Source organism: Oncorhynchus tshawytscha, linkage group LG20 (genome assembly GCF_018296145.1).
Source record: "Oncorhynchus tshawytscha isolate Ot180627B linkage group LG20, Otsh_v2.0, whole genome shotgun sequence".
In the NCBI taxonomy this organism is placed as follows: domain Eukaryota; kingdom Metazoa; phylum Chordata; class Actinopteri; order Salmoniformes; family Salmonidae; genus Oncorhynchus; species Oncorhynchus tshawytscha.
Genome location: NC_056448.1, coordinates 25,932,760 through 25,960,750, shown reverse-complemented (window position 1 = coordinate 25,960,750; position 27,991 = coordinate 25,932,760). Strand labels below are relative to the sequence as shown.

General features: G+C 44.2%; 1 protein-coding gene across 13 annotated transcripts; it reads left to right on the top strand.

Annotated features, from left to right (window-relative positions):
- Window positions 1-26,311, top strand: LOC112220350 (histone-lysine N-methyltransferase EHMT1-like). Of its 13 annotated transcripts, XM_042302412.1 has the most exons (29): window positions 3,958-4,097; window positions 4,373-4,589; window positions 5,279-5,618; window positions 10,662-10,749; window positions 11,357-11,886; window positions 12,078-12,234; window positions 12,460-12,584; window positions 12,691-12,852; window positions 13,054-13,131; window positions 13,351-13,462; window positions 13,572-13,679; window positions 15,491-15,627; window positions 15,814-15,957; window positions 16,251-16,486; window positions 17,255-17,464; window positions 17,716-17,798; window positions 17,961-18,067; window positions 18,337-18,459; window positions 18,716-18,817; window positions 19,675-19,779; window positions 19,932-20,086; window positions 20,260-20,421; window positions 20,619-20,763; window positions 21,138-21,215; window positions 21,295-21,410; window positions 21,680-21,766; window positions 21,887-21,995; window positions 22,230-22,405; window positions 24,452-26,311. In XM_042302412.1, the coding sequence occupies exons 3-29, from the start codon at window positions 5,604-5,606 to the stop codon at window positions 24,627-24,629; spliced, it is 3,828 nt and encodes a 1,275-aa protein (XP_042158346.1). In that variant the 5' UTR covers window positions 3,958-4,097; window positions 4,373-4,589; window positions 5,279-5,603; the 3' UTR covers window positions 24,630-26,311. The 13 variants fall into 13 exon arrangements, with proteins under 13 accessions (XP_042158345.1, XP_042158351.1, XP_042158354.1 ...); XM_042302411.1 differs by lacking the exons at window positions 3,958-4,097; window positions 4,373-4,589; window positions 5,279-5,618 and adding an exon at window positions 1-86; XM_042302417.1 differs by lacking the exons at window positions 3,958-4,097; window positions 4,373-4,589; window positions 5,279-5,618 and adding an exon at window positions 67-141.
- Window positions 26,312-27,991: the final 1,680 nt, after the last annotated feature.

Below are 27,991 nucleotides of genomic sequence, written 5' to 3'. Positions count from 1 at the left end.
TCAGGGAAACGAATGTGATGACGTATAGAGTAAAGTGGGCGGAGACTGTTTAGGCAAAAAGAGCCATGGCTTCCGTGCAAGCCGAGGTAAGCGAGAGACACATTTACATCAAGATTGATTTCCATCAGATGAGGAGTGGGGGTTTGTATGAATATGTGGGCTTGCCCGTAGCAACAAATGTAATCGTTTTAGGGAAAGAAAGCGGAACTTGGGTAACTGTAGTGAGACCTATGCTTGCAGTCAATTTCAAACTGCCCGCCCGGCTCTATCCTGAGCTTTTGTGTTGGTATGGCGATTGAATGCGCTTGTGTCGTTGGGAGGATGCGCGGCCCTTGAATCTGAATTGTGCAAGTTGATGTATCCAGCGCTGTCGTTGTGGTATCAGTCATACAATTGTCAGGGCTTTATTACTATCCGTCTCTTCGCGTCTGGTTTGCCTGTGCAAAACACATACATTACATGATTGTAATTAGTTTAACTCTTGCAATGTATTTCAACTTAATTTTTTGCATATGCTATTGCAAGAGCAGTCTGTTTCTACGCTGGCGCACATGCTGGGACCTGCTAGGCAGCAGATTCGCTTAGCAAGCTAGCTAACGTTGGTTTTAATGTTAGCGAACCTGAGTAGCCATGGCTGGGAATAACTATACATCAATTTTGATTGGTCACGTACACATTTTGGAGCTGTTATCGCAGGTGCAGCGAAATGCTTATGTTCCTACTTCCAACAGTGCAGTAATACCCAACTTAACAATATAAAGAACTAAGAAATATCAGAACGAGCAATGTCAGAGTTCGGAAAATAAATGTATAGCTATGTATATTATGTTATGTATAGACAGTATATGAGTATAAAATGTGTACTGTAGTAGTTATATAGGATGTGTACAGTCATCGGTATATTGGGTCCAAGCAAGGCTTTCGGTAAAGGATGTAGTTAACCACAACTTATATAACTTAGCTACGGTTTTTCACGTATGTTTGGTAGGTAAGCAAGCGACATTATTCTGGTCAGTGTATTCTGTACCTAAGAACATCGAATAAAGCCATGTTTCCTCTCAAATCAAACTTCCAGTAGTATTGCTGGTGTTCGCTGCACGAGACATCAAAAGTTACATATTGAGCATGTAGAATATAGCTAGCCATCTAGCGTGGAACTCCTACTCGCTAGCTAACTGTGGGGGTTAGTAACGAAACATTTTGAGATCAATATAACACAAGATAGTAAACTGGTGACTTTTAAAAGAATCGCTAACGCTTCAGAATAGCAAAGCTTGTATGCACAGGGAAGCATGGGGATTTGTTAGATCGCTACAGTGTAGCCAGACGTGATTACTGTAGATAGCTAGCTTGCACGCACTTTCCACCACCCTGTGTTGTGTTGACTTATTAACTAACAATGTCGAATGCTCAGCTGATATGGGCCGTACAAAAGTAATATGATCAATATGTCAACAGACTTGGGTGACGTCTACTCAAACTCATGTACATTTGCAATTTTGTCATAATCCGCTGTTATCCGACAGAGGGAGCTCGAATGACGTGTCACTCGGGTACAGTCTGCCCCAGCACCTGACAGCTTCCTTCCATTGACAGGGGCAGCCCTCTGTACCGTCTTCATCTGTTTGAGAACTTGAATGGCAGTTTTGTGAGGGACAACGTGCATCTAGCTTGTTTAAAGGGATTAATCTTCTAAATCCTCAATTGTCTTCTGTACCCAAAAATCCATTAATTATTGGTCCAGAGCCACATAGGCAACACGTTTTTTTTCATGCATACAATATCCTACACATGCCAGTAATAACCACACGCCATGCCCATAGAGACGTTTTTGGCAGGGAATACAGAGGAGTGGATGTTGTCAATGTTGTTTAGACTGGTTTCTCTGTGAATCGAGAAGACATTTGATGGTTTACTGACATGTTTCCTTATCCTACCTGGCTTTGAAGGTTAGTGTGTAGGCTTAAATTCTCATTAAAGGCCCTGGTGGTGGCTCCCTAAAAGAAGGGCCCTGGAGGCTTCTTTGTTGTTTGACAAAGATCTCTATTGGGCAAAGACTGTCAAAGAGAGAGAGCCTGACCTAACTTGGCTAATTGTTTCGTCCATTTGCCGGCATTTTGGATGAGAGCATTAAAAAACATTAGTCGAGGGATTAATCTTAAAATGATTATTCAACAAATGATTTATTTACAGACTTAAAACATTTGCTAAAGAGAAGTGTATTGATTATACAAGAAAGTCCGACTGGTGGTGGTGTGGGTAAACGGGGATGCCGCTGGAGAGTTTTGCTCATTGTTAGCCAGGAAAGCTAGTTCTTCCCTGCAGCCTTCCCTTTCCCTCTGACAGATGTTGGGCATCAGTGAGCATGCTCAGCACTGAGTTGATCTCTGCTGCTCCTGCTGTATAGAGGGGGTACTGATTAGAGCAGACAACCTGGCCTCTTTGGCCTTCACAGGAACGACCCACTCTTATGGCGTCAGCTCAGCTCCTTGAAGGCACGGCCTCTGTTGCTGACAGACAAAGGTATGGTGCACTGTGGGGTGGGGTGGGCTGGGCTGGTGGGGTGTAAACATTCTATATTACTGCAACCTTATACTGGGAGTCTTCTGTTTTGGTGGAATGGGGACATTATTGGTCTTTATTTGTCAAAATATTCACTCATCTTGTGGTTATCACACTATTTCCTTCTATCTTATATATTTGTCCGGTAACTGATAAATCATTGTTTTAGCAATCAGGCCACAAGCTGTATGTAGGCTAAACCTATTGTAGCCTGTGATGTGCAGGTAGGATGTGTGTGGGTTTAGCTAATTCAGGCGCGGTGGCTGAAGTGCCTTCCACTGATATCTGAAGTGGCAAAAGGAGTGGGTGAATTGGGTGATTTTTGGGATGCATCTTATCGATCTTGCTTGGATTGAAGACTCTGTGATGGAAAAAGCCTCCTATTCCTGTTTTTTTGGGTCATGATAGAGCATGCAGCTTATCATCTACACAGATCCTACTCTTAAATGGAAATTATGCAATGCCTCTTTTCGATGAAACATTTATTTAATGGGAGGCCTATTTCTTTGTTCAGGGTACTTTTTGATTAAATAAACCCAGCAGCAGTACAATGATTTAATGTAAAGTGAGTATAGCTGTGTTCTACAGATAATTTGCATTGCAATTTAATCAATGTAATTCTAGATGCTGTCAACTAATCATAAGGCAGTTATCAACACCATTCAGATTGTTGGGCGATATATCCTGTTATCAACACCATTCAGATTGTTGGGCGATATATCCTGTTAGTGTTAATCTGTAAAAAACAGCCGACAATGACCCATCTGGACTCCTCGTTTTAGGCCTACCTCAGTATAGTTTATCCAGATAAAGAATTGTGAACTTCTTGGCCCCTGGAGGGGTCCAAGTTTGTGACTGGAAAGTGATTATTGCGTTAGGCTACGTAGGGTAGATAGATGTAGGGCAGTATAATTTGTATTTTTAGACATGTGCATTGTTAAAGTCCTTGTTTCCATTAAGGTGATATCCTACTCTTACAGTATGGTACACTTCCAAGAAGATCTTTCTTTTAGGTAAGTGAACTAGATTTAGGCTATTTCAGAGGCTATTGTCTCTCTGCAAATGTATGCTAGATCTAGTAGGAAGGACTTGGTCAGATGTTAGCCTGATATTCAACCCCAAAAACTTTTCCGGCCATCCTAATCCTAAATCCTCTGGAAAATATTGTTGATGTGATTATTAACAGAAAATAATATTTTGGATTGCGTGTCACCGATTGATTGCGTAGAAATGTATGATTTCATGACTAGACATGAACATTCTGAAGTGTTAGACCCCTTGACAGTTTACCCATTGTCTCTTGATATTGTTTCACGAAATGGCTGCAATGTTTTCTTTCCTCTTCCTTCTCCATGTTGAACAGCAGGGCTCCATCTGAGCATGCCCAGTAAGGGCCATGGCAGAGCTTTCTATTGAGAGTTGGTCATGTGACCTGAGCTGGGACGCTGCATGTGTGGGACGCTAGATGTTGGAGTGTGGAGCTCAACTCTCGCCCTCTTCCTCCCCCATTATTGGACACTCACTGCTTTATCCAGGTACTTCAATGGTTGCCTGGGGGCTCAACTTAAAGAAAAAAGGACAGCATTATAACAATCTCCATTTTCAAGTATCTTCAAATGGAGCTTGCTCACATGGATCGTGTTGTCTTTCACTGCCTGACTTCTGTCCTTTTTAAGTATTCTCTGCAACCAGTTTGGGAATTGAATAACCTTCCTTTGTCTTTTTGTTTTTAAGCGAAAACTCATGATGGACGAATGGAATATTTAATTGGCTAATTAGGCTAATCGATGTAATTCTGTCAACTTTCCAGACTGGGCCATGTCTTTTACCTGTAGACCAAACATGCTCTAGTATCAATCACGGGAACCAGATCACCAGCAAGACTTGATCAGCTGCCTATAGCCTAGTATGTGGCTATTGCTAAGACACATTCCTGTGGTAAAGACTGAGAGACTATCATCTGAACGCTCCATGTAGAGTGGCCTGAAATCCACATCCACCCCAGGAGCTCAGCTCAGCAGGGACAGGTTAGCAGAAGTCCTGTGTTCCACTCTGACTCATTGATTTAATTAATGGGGGCTGATCTGGGAAAGGACTTTGTTCCCAATGAACAGCATTGATGTTTCCAAATCTAGCTGATTTGTATGCTCTCCTATAAACATTGCATGTAATCCTGAGAATCCTCCCACCTCTGCAACTAATGGTGCTATATTTTATTGCAGATGGGGTGTTTAAAATATGATAACTTGTGTGATGGCAGACGAGTACAGTAGAAACTGTCCGAATGTAGAAGAGTAATTGTGAAGTCCTTTTCTTCAAGGCTTTTAAGCATAGTTTATTTTAGTGTACTAGTGATGTCTGGTAGCCTCAATTGCCATGCATGTGCATAGGTTCTACTCATTGTAGTGGCTTTAGCCAGAAGAGCTAAGGACTAAATGTCTCATTGGCAGTGGGCCCCCTGCTTTCTGTGGGGGTGTGGTAGCATACGCTGCTGCTAGTAGACTGACAGAGATCCTATCCTGGCCAGAGCTCCTGTAACAACTCTTTCGTTCTCTCTCTCACTCCCTCTTTCTCTCTCTTGCTCCCTCTTTCTCTCCATCACGCTCTTGCTCTCATTCATGTACTCTTTCTCTCTCTCTCTCTCTCTCTCTCTCTCTCTCTCTCTCTCTCTCTCTCTCTCTCCCTCTTGCTCTCTTCCTGTGTCGGCTCTATCAAGGCAGAAGAAAACAAGTTGATTCCTGTCAACTGAAAACGGAAACAGATTTTTTTTTGTTCAGCGATGTGTAAAGATGGACTATTTTGAGAGAAGGGACTGCCAGGATTTATCAGATCCTATTCCACCGCTTGCCACTTGGCTAGTTCATAGCTTCAAAATGGCTGACATGCCTTCTACTGAGCATGCGCAGTAGACTGACTCTCACTCTGCTTTGTGGTGCCATGTTGACAGCCTGAAACCGCCATGGAAATAGAGCAGCATGAACACAGAGGGCAGAAGCGTTGAGCACCGTTGAGTTCCCAGCCTATCTAGGCTAATTATCTTCATGTTCTGGAGAAAGGTTTGTTATTAGTCAAGTTTTTTGGAAAAATTCCAACCACTCCACTCATAACAGGGAATCCCAGAATAGCCATTAGACATTCTGAAAGACTAGGCCCGTGTGCCAGATCTTGAGTGTCCTTATCAAACTATCTCTGAGAAAAGGGATATTTCCATATTATCCTCCCTTGAAATACTTTCCACTTCACATCAGCTTGGCGGGAAACAATTAGTTTTGGTGTTTTCATTTACCACCACAAATGAAAAGACGTTACTCTGGAGAGGTCAAAAAGAGGATTGGGAAAACAAATGTGCATATGAAATCAGAAGAAGACCCTGTGTTATTGTGATATGTGCTAGTTTCCCCAGCTCTTCTGGGAGGTAATTGTGTGGTGTTGCTGTGATTTTTCAGCCTGAAGATAAGAAATGAATTCTGTAGTCAGAGAGGAAGTGTTGATGCCTCCCACCCTTTAGAGATGGAGAGGAAGCAAGAGTAGGAAGAGGGAGAGATCCTGACTATGCACGCATAATGCATTTCACCTCTCGAGAGGTGGACCAGTTACCCAGCAGTGTGAATCAATGGGATTGGAGTAGATCCTAGAATAAGCTTTGGTGTTATGCATTATACACAAACTGAAAAAGTATTGCGCCGCAAGGTAGCAACAGATCATCGGCAGATCATCGGCAGTGCTGCACCTCCCAGGGGACAGTTTTTTTTTTTTGGGGGGTTTATGGTCATGTTTCAGAGATTGTCCTCATCTTTGAGCTATCCTTTCTGTTATTGCCCCTGATCATTGCTCAATTATTTTGTTCAATAGAATTAACATGAGATCTGTCTGATTCATGTCAGAGAACAGTGGGAGCTGGAGGCCTTTTCTGTCCTCTCCTAGCCTATACAGTGAAGTGGGCATCATTAGGCTATTTCACAGGTGCATTACAGTAGTTGGTTAGGCCTGATATCATTGTGTTATCTTTTCCTGCCCTGAGGCTCTGTGGAGACCAATGCCTTGACAGAAGTAAGATGGTTGAAAGTCGCTCCCATGTTGGTTACATTTGGGGCTCTTTGTCCTTGTGAAGGAGAGCATATGTTGGGTATTTAGGGTTCTGACTCTCATGCAGCTTTCCTCTTTGGCCCCTTGCCTAGCTACCTTTCCTAATTTTTTTGTTGCTGTTCTTGAAATGGCTGCGCGCATTCATTAGCAAACAGGTTGCGAGCGAGAGAGACGGTGGAAAAAAGAGCCACTGAAATTTGAACTGACTGAGCATGCTCTGCGGAAGCCCTCTTAAGAGAGAGACCAACAGAGGGAGCTGCTGGGTCACATGACCAACAAGATTAATGTGTGCAAGTGGGGAGGACAAGAAAAAGAGGAATAATCCGTTCGAGACTCCCGCTCTCTCCCTCTTGCTCGCTCTCTCTGTCCCTCTCAACCACTCTCCTCAATGGAGCCCATCAGGAGAAAGCAGGTATGATGCTTGCTGCAAGCGCATATTTACCACAGGGAAGGAGACGTTAGCCTACACTTTCCCCTTGGTTGCTTTTGAATCGTCCTCTGTCGAGACACATTGAACTTGCTCTGTATTTCCATGTATTTTTTTGTGGCTTTGTCGTCTCTGCCATTGACAGTTAGGCTGCTAATCTCTCATTGGTTGCTTGGGCTGGTCTTTGCTCAAAGGAGGCAGTTCTTTGGCCCCTGGGAGGTGCAGCCAGAGTCCATGACAGAGGGCTTGAACAGAGCGCTTGATCAGTAATCAAGGAATTTTCAGCCTTATGTGATCTTTGATTGCAACATTGCATATGGAAGCAAACCTCTACTACCCTGTGGTGAAATGGTTAGTAACGCACTGTGTTCACCTGGGTCAGGGGTTAGAAAAATGTATTTTTTGTCTCACCGAGGTGTTTCGCCGATCCTGCTGTTTGAGAAATCTCCATGGATTGATTGCGTATTGTGCGAAAGGGACTCATTAGCTGTGCTTGGATCATTGACACAAGGGAAAGGAGCAGGCTACAGTAGGCTGGAGATGACTGCGTGCAGGGCAGAGATCGGACTTCCTGGTAATCTTGAATGGTTCTCCTTCCTGCCAGGCAGGCACTCTAGGACTGAGACCCATCCTCTTTTCAATCCTCTCTTTCTCCCTCTGCAGCCTTACCCTCTCCTTCAGGAACGGGCCAATAAGGTACTGCAGGGAAAATGTCCCATATGGTCAAAGACATTGGATAGAAACAGAAGAAAGAGGAATGACTTCAGGATAATTCTGTGCAATAGACAGCCTCGGGACCCAGGTGTTTATAATAGCCTAGCCTCAGTGGTGTCCCGTACCATGTTCACTCTCCAGTGTGATGGTGCCTGCATTTTACACTCAAAATGGCTTTGTAACAATAGTTGATTTTTCAGTTTGGTGTAAATCCAAACTCCTCACTGTTTGTTCATGCTACCAACTTTCCTTTAGGGTGTTGCTCTCATGGGCAGTCTAACACCTGCAATAGGAGAAGGCTTAATTGTTGTTTACTATGCTGGACTGTGTTAGTAGATGTTTTCTATTCGTTCACCACCTTTCATTAGCTAGACGAGCCTAATTCAGGAGTCTGGCATCAGAAACAACCCAAGATAGCTAGGCCTCTAGGCTGCGCTGACCTGACTGCAATTAGATAGATTTTTGGCAAGAAATACTTGGCAGATAGATGCACAGTCATGTTTAAATGACCGTGTCTGACTCTGATATCAACATTTTTAAAAGCCTGTCTTAAAAAAAGAAAAAAAAGAATTGGGGTTTAGTTATATATTTTTGTACAGGATTTTATTATGCAGCCTACATTTGTAATGATTCTGATCTGTCTTTTCTAATGTGCGCTAATTATTTTAGTACCCATAGGTGGATCTGCCTTTGAGCTCCCATCCCCCCCACCCACGCAAATCCTGACTATGTCCCCCACCTAGTGGAAAAATGCAGCGTTGGCCACGTTGTGTCAGTAAACAATCTGGTTAGGAAATGGCGGAGCTCTGCAGACAGCTCTCCCCTCCCCCTCTCTTCTCCCTCCAATGGGCACGTTCCCTTTTTACCCACTAGGGGGAGGACTAAGGACATGGAGAAGCACGGTTAGAGAAGGTTTCTTGATACCATGAAGGAAAACTAAAGGGTTTTCCTCCTCCCATATAGATGTGTGTCGAACCACACACCTTGGAACTCCTTGAATACCTTGGAGATCCTTCTTCTTTGGATGCCTCAGCCTGACAGTTATCAGCTTGCTCTTGGGTGCTGCTAGCCACTCAGACGAGTAAGACACATTTACCCTGTAACTGTTGAAAAAGCCAAATGTACATCTGTTTAATGTCGGAAGACTTAGTTTTTATGGTTGTGATTTTTCATAAAACATCTAAGTCAAAGAGCATCTCTTCATTTCTTCATTACACTTCTCTCATAACCCAGAGGATACAAGTTAGAGAATGCTCCGAATATTAATAGATTTGTCTGTAGAACCACTGAGTTACAAGTGTTGCTCTACAGACAGATCACTGGAGTGTCAGTGGTCATAGGCAATTCACATATTTTCCCTTTGCTCAGACTTAAGAAATTAGCCTATTGGTTGGGTTACCTTCAAAAATTATATTGCTTGATATTTCTAAGGTGAATTATCAGCCTTAGCACCATGTTCTCTGTCAGGTGATGCTCCCTGTAGATTCTAGAGATGCATCCAGGTCACGAGAGCAGGGTCTCATGGCAAAAACCTCTTCCCTCAAATCTAGCAGCTAGGCTGAGGTGTCTTTTTTTTTATTCTGACAGGCATTGGCCAGGCTAATCCTGAAGGACACATTGAAACGAGAGGCCTCTGTAACTGATCCAATAGATCCAGTCCTCGTCAGCTTTTGATGATGGCTGTGTGCCAAAAGGTGGGGGCCGTTCTGTGGCTGAGGTGACTGGGGGAAGGTGGCCATGGACAGCTGGTGAAGAAGGCTAATGCTAGGCTAGGCTATATCCTCCAAAACCAAAGCACAAACTTGAGCTAATATAAGACTCTGTGTAGTGGCTCCCCTGCTGGAGACTGAGAGAAGGGTGCTTTAAGAGTAGACATTTTGTAGTGGTTTTAAAGCCAATTCATGGTTGATCTGAAAATGTGGTCGGAGGCGCCATATGGATGGTGTGACGCAATTGCAGAGCCTCCGGAGGCATGCAGAGACCAAAATGAACTCTGTAGCGCATCACTGTGCGCCTCTCAAATTCTGTAACATTGCGGAAGGCTCCTTATAACTCTGCATTGACATGATTGGTTGAGGTGTCGGCAGGAGGTCCTGTATAAACACAAACTCACTTCCTTCACAACAGTTCTGCGCTGCTCCATGAAGCGCAAGAATGCCCTGACTTCTGCAGAGGCCCTATCACCATAAATGCTCCACGGCCAATGCCGTCTGGGGGCCGGTCTGGGGCCTGGGTTGTCACGGGGAAGGGGAAGATGGTGAATTTCCTTCCATTGCTGTTTTCTGGTGCTGCTGGAAGATTGAATTACCTTGTATTGAGAGGCCAGTTGCATCAGTGAAACGAGGCAGAATGATGCAAGGCAAAGAAGATGGATAGTTTTCCCTGAATAGGTCTTTACCATAACCATCATATTTGATGTGTGGTCCTGGTGCTAACCTTACCAATCACATTGTCTTAGGTCTCCGATAAGTTGTTTGAGCATGAGATTCCTCTTCTGGAGGTTTGAGACATTGTAGGTAAATCTTTTCAGAATGCAGCTCTCTGGAGGTGGAGACACTGTTTAATTAATTTCCTACTGCTGTATGCTATTTCAGCCATGGGGATCATACACTTCCAATAATACTTCAACCTACCCATTCTTTGACATGTTCAGGCTAAGTTAAAAAATCAGGTGAAATTGTGAAGGACTGGCTACTTAGGTTAGGTTAATGAGTGCATTATGTTAGTCTGTAACTTGTGTATATGGAGACAGGCTCTGTTAGTGCATAGCAGGGCTGCTTATTTTCCAGCATGCTGCTGTATAGGACGTTCTCTGACCATAGTTGTGTTCTTGACGCTGTGTATGGCGTTAAGTGTATATGTGTGCTGTCAGCCCACAGGTCTGGCCAAAGGCAGAGTGGTTAAAGGGGAGGCCATGGAGGATGGGATGGAGTCACCTGGGGACCGAGCGGAGGAGGGAGGTGAGTTCATCTTTTAAGTCATCACAGCTAAACATGGCAAGGTGTACTCAGCCAAAATAAAGGAAGCATAAAGTGTCTTAATAGGGCCACCACAAGTCAGAACGGCTTCAATGCACCTGGGCATAGATTCAACAAGTGTCTGGAACTCTATTGGAGGGATGCAACACCATTCTTCCTTGAAATTCCATCATTTAGTTTTTTTTTTTTGTTGATGGTGGTGGAAAACACTCTCAGGCGCTGCTCTGGAATCTCCCATGTGTTCAGTTGGGTTGATCTGGTGACCGAGACGGCCATGGCATATGGTTTTCATCCTCATTAAACCAATCAGTGATCACTCATGCCCTGTGGGTGGGGACGTTGTCAACCTATGGGGGCATAGCCGTGGTAGCCAAAATAATGGGATGTCCAGCAATGTTATACATGTCCCTAAGCGTGATGTGATTTGAATTGCTGAGTTAAGTCAGGAACCACACCTAAGCACCTGTTTTCAATACACATCATATCCCTCATTCACTTGTGTTTTTTCATTATTTTGGCAGTTACCTGTATGTCCTCTCTTGAACTAACATAAGGCCATACTGTGAGTTAATGATATCTACTATTATAGATGCATCAAGAGACGAGGAGGTAGCTGCCAGACTGCAGTCCAGTCCCAGAGCAGAGGCGGAGCTAAATGGGACCTATGAGAGTGCAGAGTTGGGGAACAGACACAAGAACCCCACCCCCCTGGTCTCCCAGGCCAACGGGTCACAGGCGGCTACAGAGAATGGGATGATGGAAACGGACCTGCCTCACGGCTCCACCACCGGTAGTAACGGATACATCCTCAGCAAGCAGCAGGAGGGGGGGTCTTCGACGGCTGCCCCACACAGGACTAGCTGGTTGCCCTCAGGCACCACCATGATTGGACACGCTGCCAAAACTTTCCCGTCTTTGGCAGCCGGGTGCGACCACAGTCTGGGTGCAATAAGGACTGATACCCAGGATGCCGGGTCCTCGTCGGGACAGGGGACCTCAGACGCAGAGACTAAAAACGGCACGTCCCCTAACGACTCCCCCGCCCCTTCCCCGCAGTCCATCGCCATACACCGAGCACGCAAAACCATGTCCATGCCAGCATCCAACCAGACACTAAAGGTAACTAACTTTAGCCTAGTAAAGAGGTAGTCCATTAATTGTTTTTGTCTTTGAATGAGACATAATCCACATTGGACAGTGATTTGCATGTTTTATTGGTTCTGCAACTGGTGATGGAAGTGCAACAACAATATCAAGCATCGCTTCAAGATTCACTTGATTCACTGCTGTTTCTTCTTTTATCCCCATAGCTTCTAAACAGGAAATTAACAGAACCAAACGGTGCAGACGAGGAGAGTCAGAATGGACCGGAGGAGGAGAAGTCCCAGCAGACGTCCCCCTCCCAGAACCAGTTACCTCCGAGCCAAAGCGTCGTGCCGGCTGCAGCAACGGCCAAGTCCCAGACAGGTCAGACAGACCGCACTGGGCCCTGGAAGGGGAGGGACAGGGGTATAAGCCAAATAATCATCACAGTCCACACACAACAATGGAAATGCAGTTATATAATGGCAGGACTTTGCTTACTAAAGGCTATTTACTTGTTTCATGGCTGCAAAAGCCAGAGGAGTATGAATGAGAGCTTCTGTAAAGAGGTTCATGGCTCCGTGAGCTCAATTCAACGCTCTCTTCCAGCATCGAGGAAGAAGAAACGGAAGATGGGAACATACAGTCTGGTCCCCAGGAAGAAAACGAAAGTGCTGAGGCAGGGGACGGTGCTGCAGATGTTTAGTCAACTTCAATCAACTCAAAGTGCACAGGTCTCACTTCCGTAGACTATCTTAACTGTTTTAGAATAAATGTATTGTAATTATGAGATTTAGCTATAAGTGTCATGTTGTAATATTACTCTGCTCCTCCTCGTAGTCTAAAGAGGTATCACACGTGAACGGGGAAAGGGTGGAGAACGAGTCAGAGGAGGAAGGGTGGGAGGATGGAGAGGAGTGGGAGGAAGAGGTGGCGCAGGGTGGAGAGGAAGGTGTCCCCACAGCCCTGGAGAAGAGGCAAACATCAGGCCCTGCCCTTCAGGTGGGAACCTATTGACTTCATTATCTTAGTTTGCTTTACCTGGACCCCAGCTGATAACTTTGATAAAATGATGCTCCTATTACATTTCATAGGTATCACAGGCATCGAATCACAAATAATGTAGACTATTAAATCCCCCACCCCCCTTTCCAAATGGCCAAACCTCTTTGACATTGTGTGTTGTGATACTTGTCTGTTCAGGGGGAGCTGGGAGAGGAGCCGGACTCTGAGGAATCAGCTGAGGAGGAAGGTGAAGAAGAGGGGAACGAGTCAGACTTGGTAAGAACACACAATCATTGACAACAATTTAACCTTCTTTGAGTCCGCTGATTAGACCATCCAATGGCATGAAGGAGTGTTTTTCTGAACCCAAACATTATCAATGCACAGTCATTTTCTGTCTCTTCCACCATCTGTTTCACCATCAGTGAGGAATATATTGATGGTCATGGGAGAGAAAAGAACTTTACATATCTCAATTGATCTGCTTTCACACAGAGCTCGGAATCCAGCGTGAAGAAGAGGTTGAAAAAGAAATCAAAGGGAGACTACTTCTTGCTCCGGCCATCCAGGAAACGGAATAGGAAGCCCAAGACTGAGGGACTCCCTGGTACAGAAACCCATCTTTCTGCCTTATGAGGACTATAATAAAGACTTGGAGGTATCTCTTAGCCCTGACTTTCTGCTCCCTGTGTTAGCTAACTCTCCTCCCCTTTCAGGCACAGGGCCCCAGGGCCAGGCAGGCCTGAGTAAGGACTACACAGAGGTTCCCCTCCACTCACTCAACCTTAAAGCCAAGGAAATGCTGCTCTCCCCACAGCACACAGGTGAGTTAGGCCTTATAGGAGTTGGTGATGGGGGAGTAAGAGAAGTAGGTAGTGGTATAGTTGAGAACTGAACTGCCTGTTGGTAAGAGTTTCTATTTATGTTAAGGGACAAGGCCTCTCCTCCCTCACTGGGCCAGATGACTCATCAGAGCAGTGCTGAGCCCCCCTGCTGGTGATGTCTGTCATAGAAATACAAAATATGTGACGAGATAGTAGAGTCTGGAACTGTAACACTATTGTAAACTCAGCAAAAAAAGAAACGTCCTCACTGTCAACTGCGTTTATTTTCAACAATCTTAACATGTGTAAATATTTGTATGAACATAACAATATTCAACAGACATAAACTGAACAAGTTCCACACGTGACAAACAGAAATGGAATAATGTGTCCCTGAACAAAGCGGGGGGTCAACATCAAAAGTAACAGTCAGTATCTGGTGTGGCCACCAGCTGCATTAAGTACTGCAGTGCATCTCATCCTCATGGACTGCAGCAGATGTACCAGTTCTTGCTGTGAGATGTTACCCCACTCTTCCACCAAGGCACCTGCAAGTTCCTGGACATTTCTGGGGGGAATGGCCCTAGCCCTCACCCTCCGATCCAACAGGTCCCAGACGTGCTCAATGGAATTGAGACCCGGGCTCTTCGCTGGCCATGGCAGGACACGGACATTCCTGTATTGAAGGAAATCACACAACGAGCAGTATGGCTGGTGGCATTGTCATGCTGGAGGGTCATGTCAGGATGAGCCTGCAGGAAGGGTACCACATGAGGGAGGAGGATGTCTTCCCTGTCATGCACAGCCTTGAGATTGCCTGCAATGACAACAAGCTTAGTCCGATGATGTTGTGACACACCGCCCCAGACCATGACGGACTCTCCATCTCCAAATCGATCCCGCTCCAGAGTACAGGCCTCTGTGTAACACTCATTCCTTCGGCGATAAATGCTAATCCGACCACCACCCCTGGTGAGACAAAACCGTGACTCGTCAGTGAAGAGCACTTTTTTCCAGTCCTGTCTTGTCCAGCAATGGTGGGTTTGTGCCCATAGGCGACGTTGTTGATGGTGATGTCTGGTGAGGACCTGCCTTACAGGCCTACAAGCCCTCAGTCCAGCCTCTCTCAGCCTATTGCGGACAGTTTGAGCACTGATGGAGGGAATGTGCATTCCTGGTGTAACTTGGGCAATTGTTGTTGCCATCCTGTACCTGTGCTATTCATATGTGCAGGTGTTGTTACACGTGGTCTGCCACTGCGAGGACCATCAGCTGTCTATCCTGTCTCCCTGTAGCGCTGTCTTAGGCGTCTCACAGTACGGACATTGCAATTTATTGCCCTGGCCACATCTGCAGTCCTCATGCCTCCTTGCAGCATGCCTAAGGCACGTTCACGCAGATGAGCAGGGTTCCTGGGCATCTTTCTTTTGGTGTTTTTCAGAGTCAGTAGAAAGGCCTCTTGTGTGACCTTAATTGCCTACCGTCTGTAAGCTGTTAGTGTCTTAACGACCGTTCCACGGGTGCATGTTCATTAATTGTTAATGGTTCATTGAACAAGCATGGGAAACAATGTTTAAACCCTTTACAATGAAGATCTGTGAAGTTATTTGGATTTTTAGGAATTATCTTTGAAAGACAGGGTCCTGAAAAAGGGACGTTTCTTTTTTTGCTGAGTTTTGCTCTTTACGGTATATTTGTCTTTTCAAATGAATCTCTATAAACTCTTGGAAAGAGCAGGAAACCTGTGTCTAGGAAGGGTCACATCGACATCTGTTGGATGAGCTGAGCTGAGTTGATGGTCCTCTGTGCAGGAGTTACTGGGGGTGTGGAGGAAGACATGGTGCAGGAGCTACCCCTCTGCAGCTGTCGCATGGAGACACCCAAGAGCCGGGAGATCCTCACACTGGCCGACAGGAAATGCATGGCCACGGAGAGCTTTGACCGACAGGTGAGCCTGACGCTTGGCCTCGTCCTATTTTTATACTTATTCCATTCCGTATGTTCACTTATCACATTCTCTCCCTGTGTCTTTGGCTGCCTCCTGGTTCTCCATTCTTTTCTACACTGGGAAAATGATGGGAAATTGGGGTGCAGCCTTTGTTTCTCACTCAAATCTCTTTCCTTCTCCCCACAGCTAAGCAGATGTCAGAGTGCGGTTCTAAAGCATGAGATGATGCGTCCTTCGAACTCGGTGCAGCTGCTGGTGCTCTGTGAGGACCACCGGGCCGGCATGGTCAAACACCAGTGCTGCCCCGGCTGTGGCTTCTTCTGCAGGGCTGTAAGTACTGGAACCTCCCTGGGGTGGGAATGGGAAAACACCATCTAATTCTGAGTTAGTAGAAAGTGTCTTGTAGTAAGCCAGTAAAAGCTTTTAGTCCTAGTTATAGTGATGGTTCTTGTTAGGGCACCAATATGTTTTCCTGGTCATGTCCTGTGTTTAGGAAAAACCCCTGGCCCAAGTAAACCACTGAACTATCGATGGGCTTAATTTTGTCATCCAAGTTCCTAAACATAACAGTTATACTGTGATTTTTCCAGCTGTAGTCAAACTGACCTAGCTGTGGGTTGTAGGGGACCTTCATGGAGTGCCAATTGGATGTCAACATCTCCCACCGTTTCCACCGGGCCTGTGCCTCGGTGCTGAAGGGCCAAACCTTCTGTCCACACTGTGGAGAGGAGGCCAGCAAGGCCAAGGAGGTCACCATTGCCAAGGCCGACACCACCTCCACCATGCCCGCCACACATGCTGCACACGGCCCTGCCACCCCCGGGGCTACAGAGGGCAGGGCAGACACCACCACTGGGGGGTAGGTTCACAGCACTGTTGGGAGTAATGGGGGGATCCTTTGCAGTCTATAGCATTTTCGTCAATACATACAACTGTCAAAATAAAGGAAACACTTGCGTAAATGAGGGATACAATGTATACTGAAAGCAGGTGCTTTCACACAGGTGTGGTTCCTGAGTTAATCAAGCAATTAACATGCCATCATGCTTAGTCATTTATAAAAATGCTGGGCAGGCCATTATTTTGGCTACCATGGCTATGCCCCCATCCACATGGCATGAGTGTTCCTGATTGGTTTGATGAGCATGAAAACGATGTAAACCATATGCCATGGCCGTCTCACCAGATCTCAACCCAAATGAACAATTTAAGGGAGATTCTGGAGCAGCACCTGAGACAGCGGTTTCCACCACCTCTAACAAAACACCAAATTATGGAAATTCTCATGGAAGAATGGTGTCGCATCCCTCCAATAGAGTTCCAGACACTTGTAGAATATATGCCAAGGTCCATTGACGCTGTTGTGGCCCAAGAAGGCTTGCATGCTGTCAAAATACCCTTACCTCAGCCTAAAACAAGAGTGGCACTTACATACAGCAGCATTAAAGCCACTACGCCCATGGAGCTATACATCAATAAAACAACTTTGGAGGATGACGAAGTGATATAGTGGTGGAAAGAGGGGGTTTCCTATTACACCTCCCTTTCAGTCTGGGAAGAGGTCACTGGTACTTTGAACCGTATCACTCTTCTGTTGTAGTAGTCAGGCATTCTGTGTGTGTTTCAGTCTATCCTGTTTCTCTGTGGGAGGTGATATAAGTGGCCGAGCAGACAGCTCTCTCTCCATCCCCCCTGGGCACACACTGGACACCTCCTTCCCTGGGGGTTCCAGAACCGGAGTACTGCCTCCTGCGGTGGGGATTGGGATGGGCATAGGAGTGGGCACCACCCCTAAAGAGACCTTGGAGAGCATCCTGCTGGCACTGGACACAGAGAAGTAAGACACTACCAACACTCAGGGTTGAGAGAAGAATGCTGCTCTACTATGCACTCGTTAGGCTAAATTGTTTCAGATTGTTATTAGTATTGTGAAAAGTGCATTGTACAGTACATTCTTTTGATGTTCTTGTGTGCTTTGCTCATGTTTATACACATTCAATTATCTATCTGTTTTCTATCAAGATTTTCCTGTTATTGTGAGGGTGTGTGTATTCCTTTGACTGACTTTCTCCATGTGTCGTGCATCAGACCCAAGAAGCTGCGGTTTCACCCCAAGCAGCTGTTCATCTCTGCCAAACAGGGCGAGCTACAGAAGGTCCTTCTCATGCTGGGTGAGGGGAGATGCCTTCAGTAAAACCTCAGTGGGCCAGGATGTTTATATTAATCAATTAACAAAAGTCATTATCTGGCCATTCACTCTTTATAAATGGTGCTGTGGTTGGGATTTTGTGATTTAAAAAAAATATATATCTTTCTGCATCTCTGTCCACTAGCGGATGGGATGGACCCTAACTTTAAGATGGAGAGCCAGAGCAGACGCACCCCCCTCCATGTAGCAGCTGCGGCAGGCCACCAGGAGATCTGTCACCTGCTGGTTCAGGTGATGGTTGGCTATGGTTCCCCCTGGCAGAGTGATGGGGTAGACAATGCATTACTTGGACATGCAGAATATAGCTTTTCAGAATGGGTTCACTGGTATCTGTCATGTGACTCACCAGCTTATCATGTTGAACATGGATTGACATCTTATAATGGACTCGTGTTAATTTTGATCAGACAATATTTTCATATTTTGACATTGTATAAGGACATGTCCATAGTATTGATGAGTAGATTGATCCAGTTTTGATGTCCCTCCCTACCTACCAGTCTGGTGCTAACCTGGACATCTGTGATGGGGACCAGCGCACACCCCTGATGGAGGCCTGTGAGAACAACCACCTGGAGACAGTCCGCTACCTACTGAGTGCAGGAGCCATCGCCAGCCACAAGGTGGGTTAACCAACCCCCTCTTTCCACCACGATATCACTTCCACATCATCCTCCAAAGATGTTTTATTGATGTATAGCTCCATGGGCGTAGTGGCTTTAATGCTGCTGTATGTAAGTGCCGCTCTTGTTTTAGGCGTAGGTAAGGGTATTTTGACAGCATGCAAGCACTGTTGGTTGGTTATTAGATGGTTGCATTGTATTACAGTGCACATCTTATGACAGGAGCAATGTGTGTTGACTTCCCTCTGTTCTCCAGGATGTGGAGGGGTTCACGTGTCTCCACCTAGCTGCTAAGATTGGCCATTACAACATCGTGGAGCATCTCCTCTCCACAGGACTCATAGACATCAACTGTCAGGTGAGTTCTGTCCTTTTCAGTCATAAACCAGTGAAATACAAGTTTATTTGAGCATAACTGTAATTCTGCACAATCAAGTTTAGTCCCTCAAGAAGGTTATGGCTTAGGATGGCACATGTTGGTTGTACTACTGAAGTCAACCAGAACCAAGAATGCTTTCATGTTGATCCAGTTCTATTTTCCTCTGGCCTGTGTATCATCCTCTCACTAGTGGCCTTTCTGTAGAGGTCTGATTCTCCTCCCGGTGGGTGTGCTGCCCCCATCCACTCGACATGGGTCCCTAATGGTATTCTCTTACTTTGCAGCCACTGCGGAATTATCAGCTCTTTCCCAGTATGCATTAGTTAGGATTGCAGCTCCCCTGCTGTGTGATAACCTATTTAAATGTGTAAAGCTATACACTGCAGAGTAAGTTGCCTTTGACCTCTATTCTGGCCATCTGTCTAAAACGGTTGTTTGTCTTTGCCTCTAAAAATGTATCTCATATCAATGACGTGTGGCAGGGATGCTCTAGCATTTCAAAAGGAGATATATTTTGTCCTTTGTATGCCACCATCAAAGGCCCTCTGACACCATAAGCCTGAGGGACTGCACAGTTTAGAACCCCAGTGCGGTATTTGAAGTGATTGACCTTGCTACAGGTATTGCGCCATTAAGGCATTCTATGTCCTTGTGGTGGTAACCCTGCCACCTAAGCTTGGTCTCTGACCTCTTGAATAGAAATACATCCTCACCCTCTTATAATACAATCTCTTGGAGAAGGTTAGTGAACTTGCTCATCGTTATATCCAGGACATTTAAACCAATCCTGTACTGTAGGGGCCCATTCATAAAGCTATGATGTTGCTACTCTCTAGGACGATGGTGGTTGGACAGCCATGATCTGGGCAACGGAGTATAAGCACCTAAACCAGGTGGAGCTGCTTCTCATTAAAGGGGCTGACATCAACATCAGAGACAAGGTCAGTAACCATGTGCAACTGAAGGTCCTCATGACCTCCCCCAAGCCAAATTGTTTCAATGGCTTTGTGTCTGACTTATGTCTTGACTGTTATGTCTATGGCTTTGTTTTGTCTGACTTGTGAATTTTCTGCTGTTTGTTGTCGTTTTGAAGGAGGAGAACATCTGTCTCCACTGGGCTGCGTTCTCTGGCAGTGTGGAGATTGCTGAGCTCCTCCTAGAGGCCAAGTGTGATCTCCACGCTGTCAACATCCATGGAGACTCCCCTCTGCACATCGCCGCGCGGGAGAACAGGCTTGAATGTGTCACGTGAGTAAAGGTTGAGGGGAAATGGCTCTGGTGATTCAGCAATAAGTAATAAAATCGCCATCTACAGCACTGGTATGGATGTAGCCTCCATTATTATAACCAAGGCTGTAGCCATATCAGGACTATTCCATCTAGTACACTTAAGTGATGTGGTGAAGTCTGTGGTCCCTCAGACTCTTGCTGTCTCGTGGGGTGGATGTCAACTTGAAGAACCGCGAGGGGGAGACCCCGCCGGACTGCTGCAGCCGCAGCTCCAGGGTGTGGCTCACCCTTCAAACAAACAGGAGGATTAGGGAGGCCAGGAGCAGCAACAAGGGGGAGAAGGTCCTCAACAGGTAGAATCCCTTGTTCTCTCACAATCTCCTGCATTACGCTCTTAGACATTATTTTTCTTTTGTCAGCAATGCATGGTACCCTTCTCCTTTTATCTCTCCTTCACTTGTCGCTACCTCCTTTGATTTGATGATAATGCATTGATAGTCTAACACTGAGTCCACTGGGACCTGAGCCTCCATCTCCCTCCACACTACAGAGACATAGCCCGGGGGTATGAGAGAGTTCCAGTCCCCTGTGTCAACTCGGTGGATAGTGAGCCCTGTCCGGACAACTATAAATACGTGCCAGACAACTGTGTCACCTCCCCCATGAACATAGACAAGAACATCACACACTTACAGGTGGGTAATGTTGCTGGATAGACCATCATATAGTTGATCATGCTTACAGGCTAGCACCGTGGTGGGAAACATACCCATTCAATCTGTCCCGTGGGAGGTTTGGGTAAACTAAGTAAATGGCAAAAAAGAAAAATGTGCCTGTCTATAACTAGATTAAGTGTCGAATTATAAGGAACCTCTACTTTTAAATGACAGCTTTTTTTTCTGGCCCGCAAATTGCTTTTGACAAACAAATATTTGCGGCCTACTGCTGAATTTTGAAATCCCAAAGTGGCGCTCAAGACAATTTTTACTGCCCTTTTTACTGCCCACCCCTGGGATAGCATGTCATGAAAGATGAAATGACCATCTCTTTTCGTCCCTGCTGTCCACAGTACTGTGTGTGTAAAGACAACTGCTCCTCAAGCAGCTGCATGTGTGGCCAGCTCAGCCTACGCTGTTGGTATGACAAGGTAAGGCCGAGTACTTCACTATTGTTGACAAAGTGATGATCTTGCATGATCGTCATGTCTGTTCCATGACTGTTCTCAGAATGGTCGTCTGCTCCCTGAGTTCTATTGTGAGGAACCACCCCTTATCTTCGAGTGTAACCACGCCTGCTCCTGCTGGAGAACCTGCAAGAACCGTGTGGTCCAGAACGGACTGAGGTACCGTACCAAGACCGCCTCACATGGCCACACTGACGGCCAAATTTCCTGTCTATACATGCTACCATATTTATGAAACCAAGCAAACACTTGTCAACCCTATTGATAAGAACATCTAAATAAAATAAAAATATTTTAATGACAATCAATCAGCAGTCCTTCATGGGAAAGTTTTCATGGATTTGACTTCCCAAATCCATGTGAGGATGATGTTTCGGAGATGAGTGTGTTGTAAGAACATCAATGCTGAAAAAGTTTGTTTTTCTCAGGGTCCGGCTCCAGCTGTTCCGGACCAGTCGGATGGGCTGGGGGGTCCGGACACTGCAAGAAATTCCTCAGGGGACCTTTGTGTGCGAGTGAGTCCCAGACGTACCCCTTTCACAATGCATAGTTCAGCTTTATTTTGCTGCAAGTTCTTAATGATTTCCCATGCAATGTCATCTGTGTGTGGTGCTGCATTGATATTTGTGGTGTTGGTGGGTCCGGGCCCCACTTCTTGTCCACAGGTACGTGGGGGAGATCATCTCTGATGCAGAGGCAGATGTCAGGGAAAACGACTCCTATCTGTTCAACCTGGATAGCAAGGTAGGGATCAGTGCTACTAGGACACATCCTAAATGTAACTAGTTATCTCAACTCAATCTGTTACCCAGTGATCAAAAATGAATTTTATTCCTGTCGCTTGAGGCCTATCCTTGTGGGGTTTCTAAAATACTCTATTCTTCTGATAATTGTCTTTGTTATTCTCTTAGATATCTCTACCACAGCAGATCCTGCTTTATTCATTATCATCCATTTATGGGTATTCTTTGGTCGCAGGTGGGTGACGTGTACTGCATAGATGCCCGTTTCTATGGCAACATCAGCCGGTTCATCAACCACATGTGCGAGCCGAACCTATTCTCCTGCCGGGTGTTCACGGCACACCAGGACCTGCGCTTCCCCCATATCGCCTTCTTCGCCTGCGAGACCATCAAGGCTGGGGAAGAGCTAGGGTAAGGGTCATGTACAATGCATTTTACATTCATATTCCCATAGACAGCCATTATAATGAGTGGTGACTAAACATTTCCTGGATGGTTTTCACCTGCTATATATGTTTTGTTATACTCACAGACATTATTTTAACAGTTGGAAACTTTAGAGTGTTTTCTATCCAATACTAGCAATTATATGCAGATCCTAGCTTCTGGGCCTGAGTAACAGGCAGTTTACATTGGGCACCTCTGTTCAGGAGTAAAAATGTGCTTATTTAGGCTTGTCATAACAAAGGGGTTGAATACTTATTGACTTGATTTCAGCCATTCATTTATGAATTTGTACAAATTTCAAAAAACATAAATCCACTAACATTTTGGGGTATTGTGTGTAGGACAGTGAAACAAAACCTCGATTTAATACATTTTAAATTCAGGCTGTAACAACAAAACATTGGAAAAGTGAAAGGATGGGAATAATCCATTTTTCCACATTTTGTTACGTTACAGCCTTACTCAAATTGATTAAATACAATATTTTCCTCAATCTACACACAATATCCCATAATGAAAGCCAATAGTTAAAATAAAAAATATGTGCAAATTTATATATATAAAAAAACGGAAATAACATATTTACATAAGTGTTAAGACCCTTTGCTATGAGACTCGAATGTAATACCTCCCAGTTTGCAGTTCCTCGGGCTTCCAGTAGATGTCCGTCTTTAGAAGGTTTCAGGCTTGTTTTTTGAAAAATGAGCTGGAATTTGTCATTTTTCTAAGTGGCTCCCACTTTGGCTGAAGTGTTGTGGTGCGTGTCAGTGAGGGCGCGCACTTCGTTATTTATCTCCGGTAATGAACATACTATTCTGTCTTAAATGTTATCGTTTATTTACATATTAGGGTACCTGAGGATTGATTAGAAACATTGTTTGACTTGTTTGGATGAAGTTCATTAGTAACTTTCGGGATTCGTTTGTATGCATTTTGAACGAGGAAAACCGGTGGATTACTGAGTCAAGCGCGCCAACTAAACTGACTTTTATGGGATATAAAGGACTTTATCGAACAAAAGGACCATTTGTTATGTAGCTGGGACCCTTGTGATTGCAACCAGAGGAAGATCTTCAAAGGTAAGTGATTTATTTTATCGCTATTTCTGACTTTCGCCTCTGCTTGGTTGGAAAATTTATGTAATGCTTTTGTGTGCGTGGTGCTTTCCTCAGATAATCGCATGGTGTGCTTTCGCCGTAAAGCCTTTTTTGAAATCTGACAGTGGCTGGATTAACAAGAAATTAAGCTTTTAAACAATGTAAGACACTTGTATTTTCATGAATGTTTAATATTACAAATGTTGATTTTTGCGCTCTGCAATTTCACCGGATGTTGTCGAGGTGGGGTGCTAGCGGCACTTCTATCCCAGAAAGGTTTTTAACATGATAGTAATTCAACAATCTCATCTCTGTACCCCACATATACAATTATCTGTAAGGTCCCTCAGTTGATCAGTGAATTTCAAACACAGCTTAAACCACAAAGACCAGGGAGGTTTTCCAATGCCTCGCAAAGAAGGGTACTGTGAATATCCCTGTGAGCATGGTGAAGTTATTAATTACACTTTGGATGGTGTAGCAATACACCCAGTCACTCCAAAGATACAGGCGTCTTTCCTAACTCAGTTGCCCGGAGAGGAAGGTAAACCTCAGCAATTTCACAATGAGGCCAATAGTGACTTTAAAACAGTTAGGGTTTAATGGGTGTAAAAGGATTTGTTTTTTGAAGTTTTCCATTTTGTCATTAGAGTATTTTGTGTATATCGTTGACAAAACATGACAATTAAATCCAAAATTTAAAAAAATTGTGAATACTTTCTGAAGGCTCTTTAATGTTTTACTTGGCACACAGTCAAGTTATTACCAGTCTTTGGAAGTTATTACCCTGTAAGCATATTTAAGTTGAATTCTGTTTTCTTTTGGTTTTTTGGGCCTTTAATAATTTTGTTCCCCCTAAAATCAAGGTTAGGTTGCTTGATTTAAGATTTCTCTCCAACCCCTCATCTCTCAGGTTTGACTACGGTGACAATTTCTGGGAAATCAAGGGAAAGCACTTTAGCTGTGAGTGCGGCTCTCCCAAGTGCAAGCACTCTGCAGCGACCATCGCCCTGCGCCAGGCAGACAGCTCACCCCTGGACCAGCAGTCCAGCGCCCTCCCTGACACCAGCTCCTCCACCACCCCTTTCTGAGCCTCCTCTGACACTCTCACAAAAAGGACTTCCAAACCAGTGGAGATATGTCTCCGTTCCCCCAAAGAGCAACCTCCACCCCTAGGCCGTACGTCCCCAGACGCCCCACCTCCATCCCCAGTTGAATCATCACCTTCAGGCCTGTGGAGCCCATCACTAAGACCTAAAATCAACCCCACAGAAACCCACCTGCTTCATGTTTCAACCAGCTCTAACATCACCTCCTTACCAGCACAAACTCTGAACTTCTGCTAAAACTCACCCTCAGTGCAGGACATATTGGACAGGAAGCCAGTCTGTTGACGTGTGTCCGATGCACTATGAACAACTTTTATGAGAAGAAAAAAAACACTACTATGAGCCTGGCTCTTGTTTTTGTTTCCCATTTGTCATTCTCAAACCGGCTTTGTGCTCAGTTCTGGGTAATGGTGTTTCCTGGCCCTTGGTCTGAATTAAGTTTGTACTAAGCAACAATGTATATCTATCCATGAAAAATATTTCCACTGTGCGAAAGGCATTTGTAGCATAGGAGTGCCCTTACCCTCTCACATGATACCATAGAAATGAGAAATGTTCATGCACAATTTGAGACGTTTGATGTATTTACCTCATGCTATAGTTTGATTGCAAAGGGGACAGAGGACTTCAGTCACAATCATGTATGTTTCTACTGGGCTTCTTCTCTTGAGCATTTCTACAGGAAAATAATTGTCAGTGCTGGATATCAATTATGAAAACAAAAAATACTTTTGAATTCACTTTATATTCAAATCTAATTTGAAATCTAATATTATATTCTGTTACATTTAGTCAAGTGTATTGTATGCAGAATCAGGTTATGGAAAGGAAAGACCTTTTGATAATGATCATGAGTACAACATTTGAAGTCAATGAGAATACTAACCAATCATCTCACTGTTCTGTTTCGAGGGGTGAAGTAATGTTGATACTGACCAGTAAAGGCAGGTGCAATCTGTTTTGACCAAAGGAGTGGCAGATTCTGTCAGTTCTGGCATGAATTCCTCTTCAACACACTGGTCCTTTTCTATTAAATACTTTTCTTCTGGAAATGGTATGTGCATATATGAAAGGTGGTGTGACATCAAATTGCCCAACTGTAATGGTGTCAAGATTGCAAAAGGGTTGAGGTGGGAGTTGACTAAGCTGTACAGTTATGTACTATACTGTACCTACAAAATTAAAGCGGGTGGATTTTTATTTTTTATCTGCAAGATTTTTAAGCATGTTTAAGGCTGACACCTTGAATAATACGTTTTTAAATACATTTTCCACTCCTGGAGGGACTGCATTGGGGTTGACTGTTAATGGGGTGAGATGCAAGCAAATTCTGCTGCCAATGTTTTCTTTTCCTTTTGTTGATTTTGCATTGTAAAATTAAGCCAATTTTTCTTTTTACATTTTAACTTCAGTTTTGTATCTGTAGTTACTGTAGTTTAGCCTGTTTCAATTTTGTTACACCATTTCATGTTGATGGAAACCTACACATTATTCCTATGTATTTAATGTGGTTAGTATAGTAGTGACTCTTGTGCACATTTTCAAAGGTATGAATATAAAAAGGTTATACAAAATTATCTACTTTCTGTTACATATTTCTGGACCGTGCAACATCCATCTAATTGGTTGTATCTTTCTTTTTCAATAAATTTACTACTAATGGATATGGCTGCCAGGTTTTATTATGAGCATAATGAGTGCGGTGGGCCACACCAGACAGGTTCCGGGGGATGAGGATTTTCGGAAGAGAAGATTTAAGAGGAAGCCTGAGAAACACCTGGAGACAGAAGCTTGAGGCAGATGGTGCCTTCGGAAAGTATTCCCACTGCTTGAACTTTTTCCACATTTTGTTGTGTTAGTCTTTCATACATTTTAAATTCATTTTGATTTTTTTTTGTCACAGGCCTACACCCAATATCCTGTGTCAGTGGAATTATGTTTTTAGGAATGTTTACAAATGAATTAACTGAAAAGACTAAATATCGTGTCAAGTATTCAACCACTTTGTTATTGCAAGCATAAATATGCTCAGTTGCTTGTGAAGACAAACACCATTGTAAATACAACATATTTATGTTCCCTTTTGTGCTATAACTATTTGCATGTCATAACAACACTGTATGACATTTGAAATGTCTTTACTCACAGAAGTTCCAAAATAATGTTTACTGTTTATTTCACCTTTGTTTATCTGCGTCACTTGTTTAGGCAACGTTAACATTTTTCCCATGCCAATAAAGCCCTCAAAATGATTTGAAATTGAATTAAGGCCCAACTCGGCGGAAAATCTGTCTCCAGCAGGTGGCGTTTTTTCCCACCAAGCAAGAACTTTTTATATGGAGGTCAATTAAAGTGTCGAATTAGGGGCGGCCCCGGTTTTGCATTGCAACCACGTTTAACCACCATTTTCTACTGCTTCACAAATGCAGTTTTGCAACCAGAGCTTCAACAATGGTTTAGGCACAGGTACTAAACAGAGCTCTTAAAAGGTGCAATATTGTCTTAAAAGGGCAATGACACACCTTGTAATTACTTTTTTCCTTCGAATTAATTATTTATAAAATAATTAACAATAACAATCAGGGTGTTGTGTCCAATTCTCCTGGGGAGGACCCTGGACCCCCTAAGCAAGGTTACTGGAATTGGCAAACTCTGTTTAATACTTGTAACTAAAAGTATCGTCTTTCACCTAAAAGCATGATGGTCATGACTTAAATGGAAGGGGAGGTTAATTTAGCCCTAGACAATCGGTCTGAGAACAATTTTATAAGTTTCAGTCATGGGATTTTTTTTTCTTTAACCCCAGCATAGATGGGTAAAAATAGAAAAAGGCAGACATTGAATATCCCTTTGAGCATGGTGAAGTTATTCATTACACTTCATACTGTGTATTAATACACCCAGTCTCTACAAAGATACAGGCGTCCTTCCTATCCTTTGAGCATGGTGAAGTTATAAATTACACCTTGGATGGTGTATCAATACACCCAGTCATGAGAAAAATACAGGTGTACTTCCTAACTCAGTTGACATTAAATTGTTAGAGTTTAATGGCTGTGACAGGACAAAACTGAGGATGGATAAACAACATTGTAGTTACGCCACAATGCTAACATAATTTCAGAGTGAAAAGAAGGAAGCTTGTACAGAATAAAAATATTCCAAAACATGCATCCTAAAACTGCAAAGAAAATGCCAAAGAAATTAACTTCATGTCCTGAATACAAAGTGTTGTGTTTGGGGCAAATCCAACACAACACATCACTGAGTACCACTTCATATTTTCAAACATGGTGGTGGCTGCAACATGTTATGGGTATGCTTGTCATCTGCAAGGACTAAGG

Bases quoted from the DNA above. Each gene is read 5' to 3' on its own strand.
- LOC112220350 (XM_042302408.1), top strand. From the start codon at position 4,028: ATGTTGGAGTGTGGAGCTCAACTCTCGCCCTCTTCCTCCCCCATTATT. The intron at 18,818-19,674 runs GTGAGTTCTGTC...GCTACTCTCTAG, and splicing joins TCATAGACATCAACTGTCAG to GACGATGGTGGTTGGACAGC. The intron at 21,411-21,679 runs GTACCGTACCAA...TGTTTTTCTCAG, and splicing joins GTGGTCCAGAACGGACTGAG to GGTCCGGCTCCAGCTGTTCC.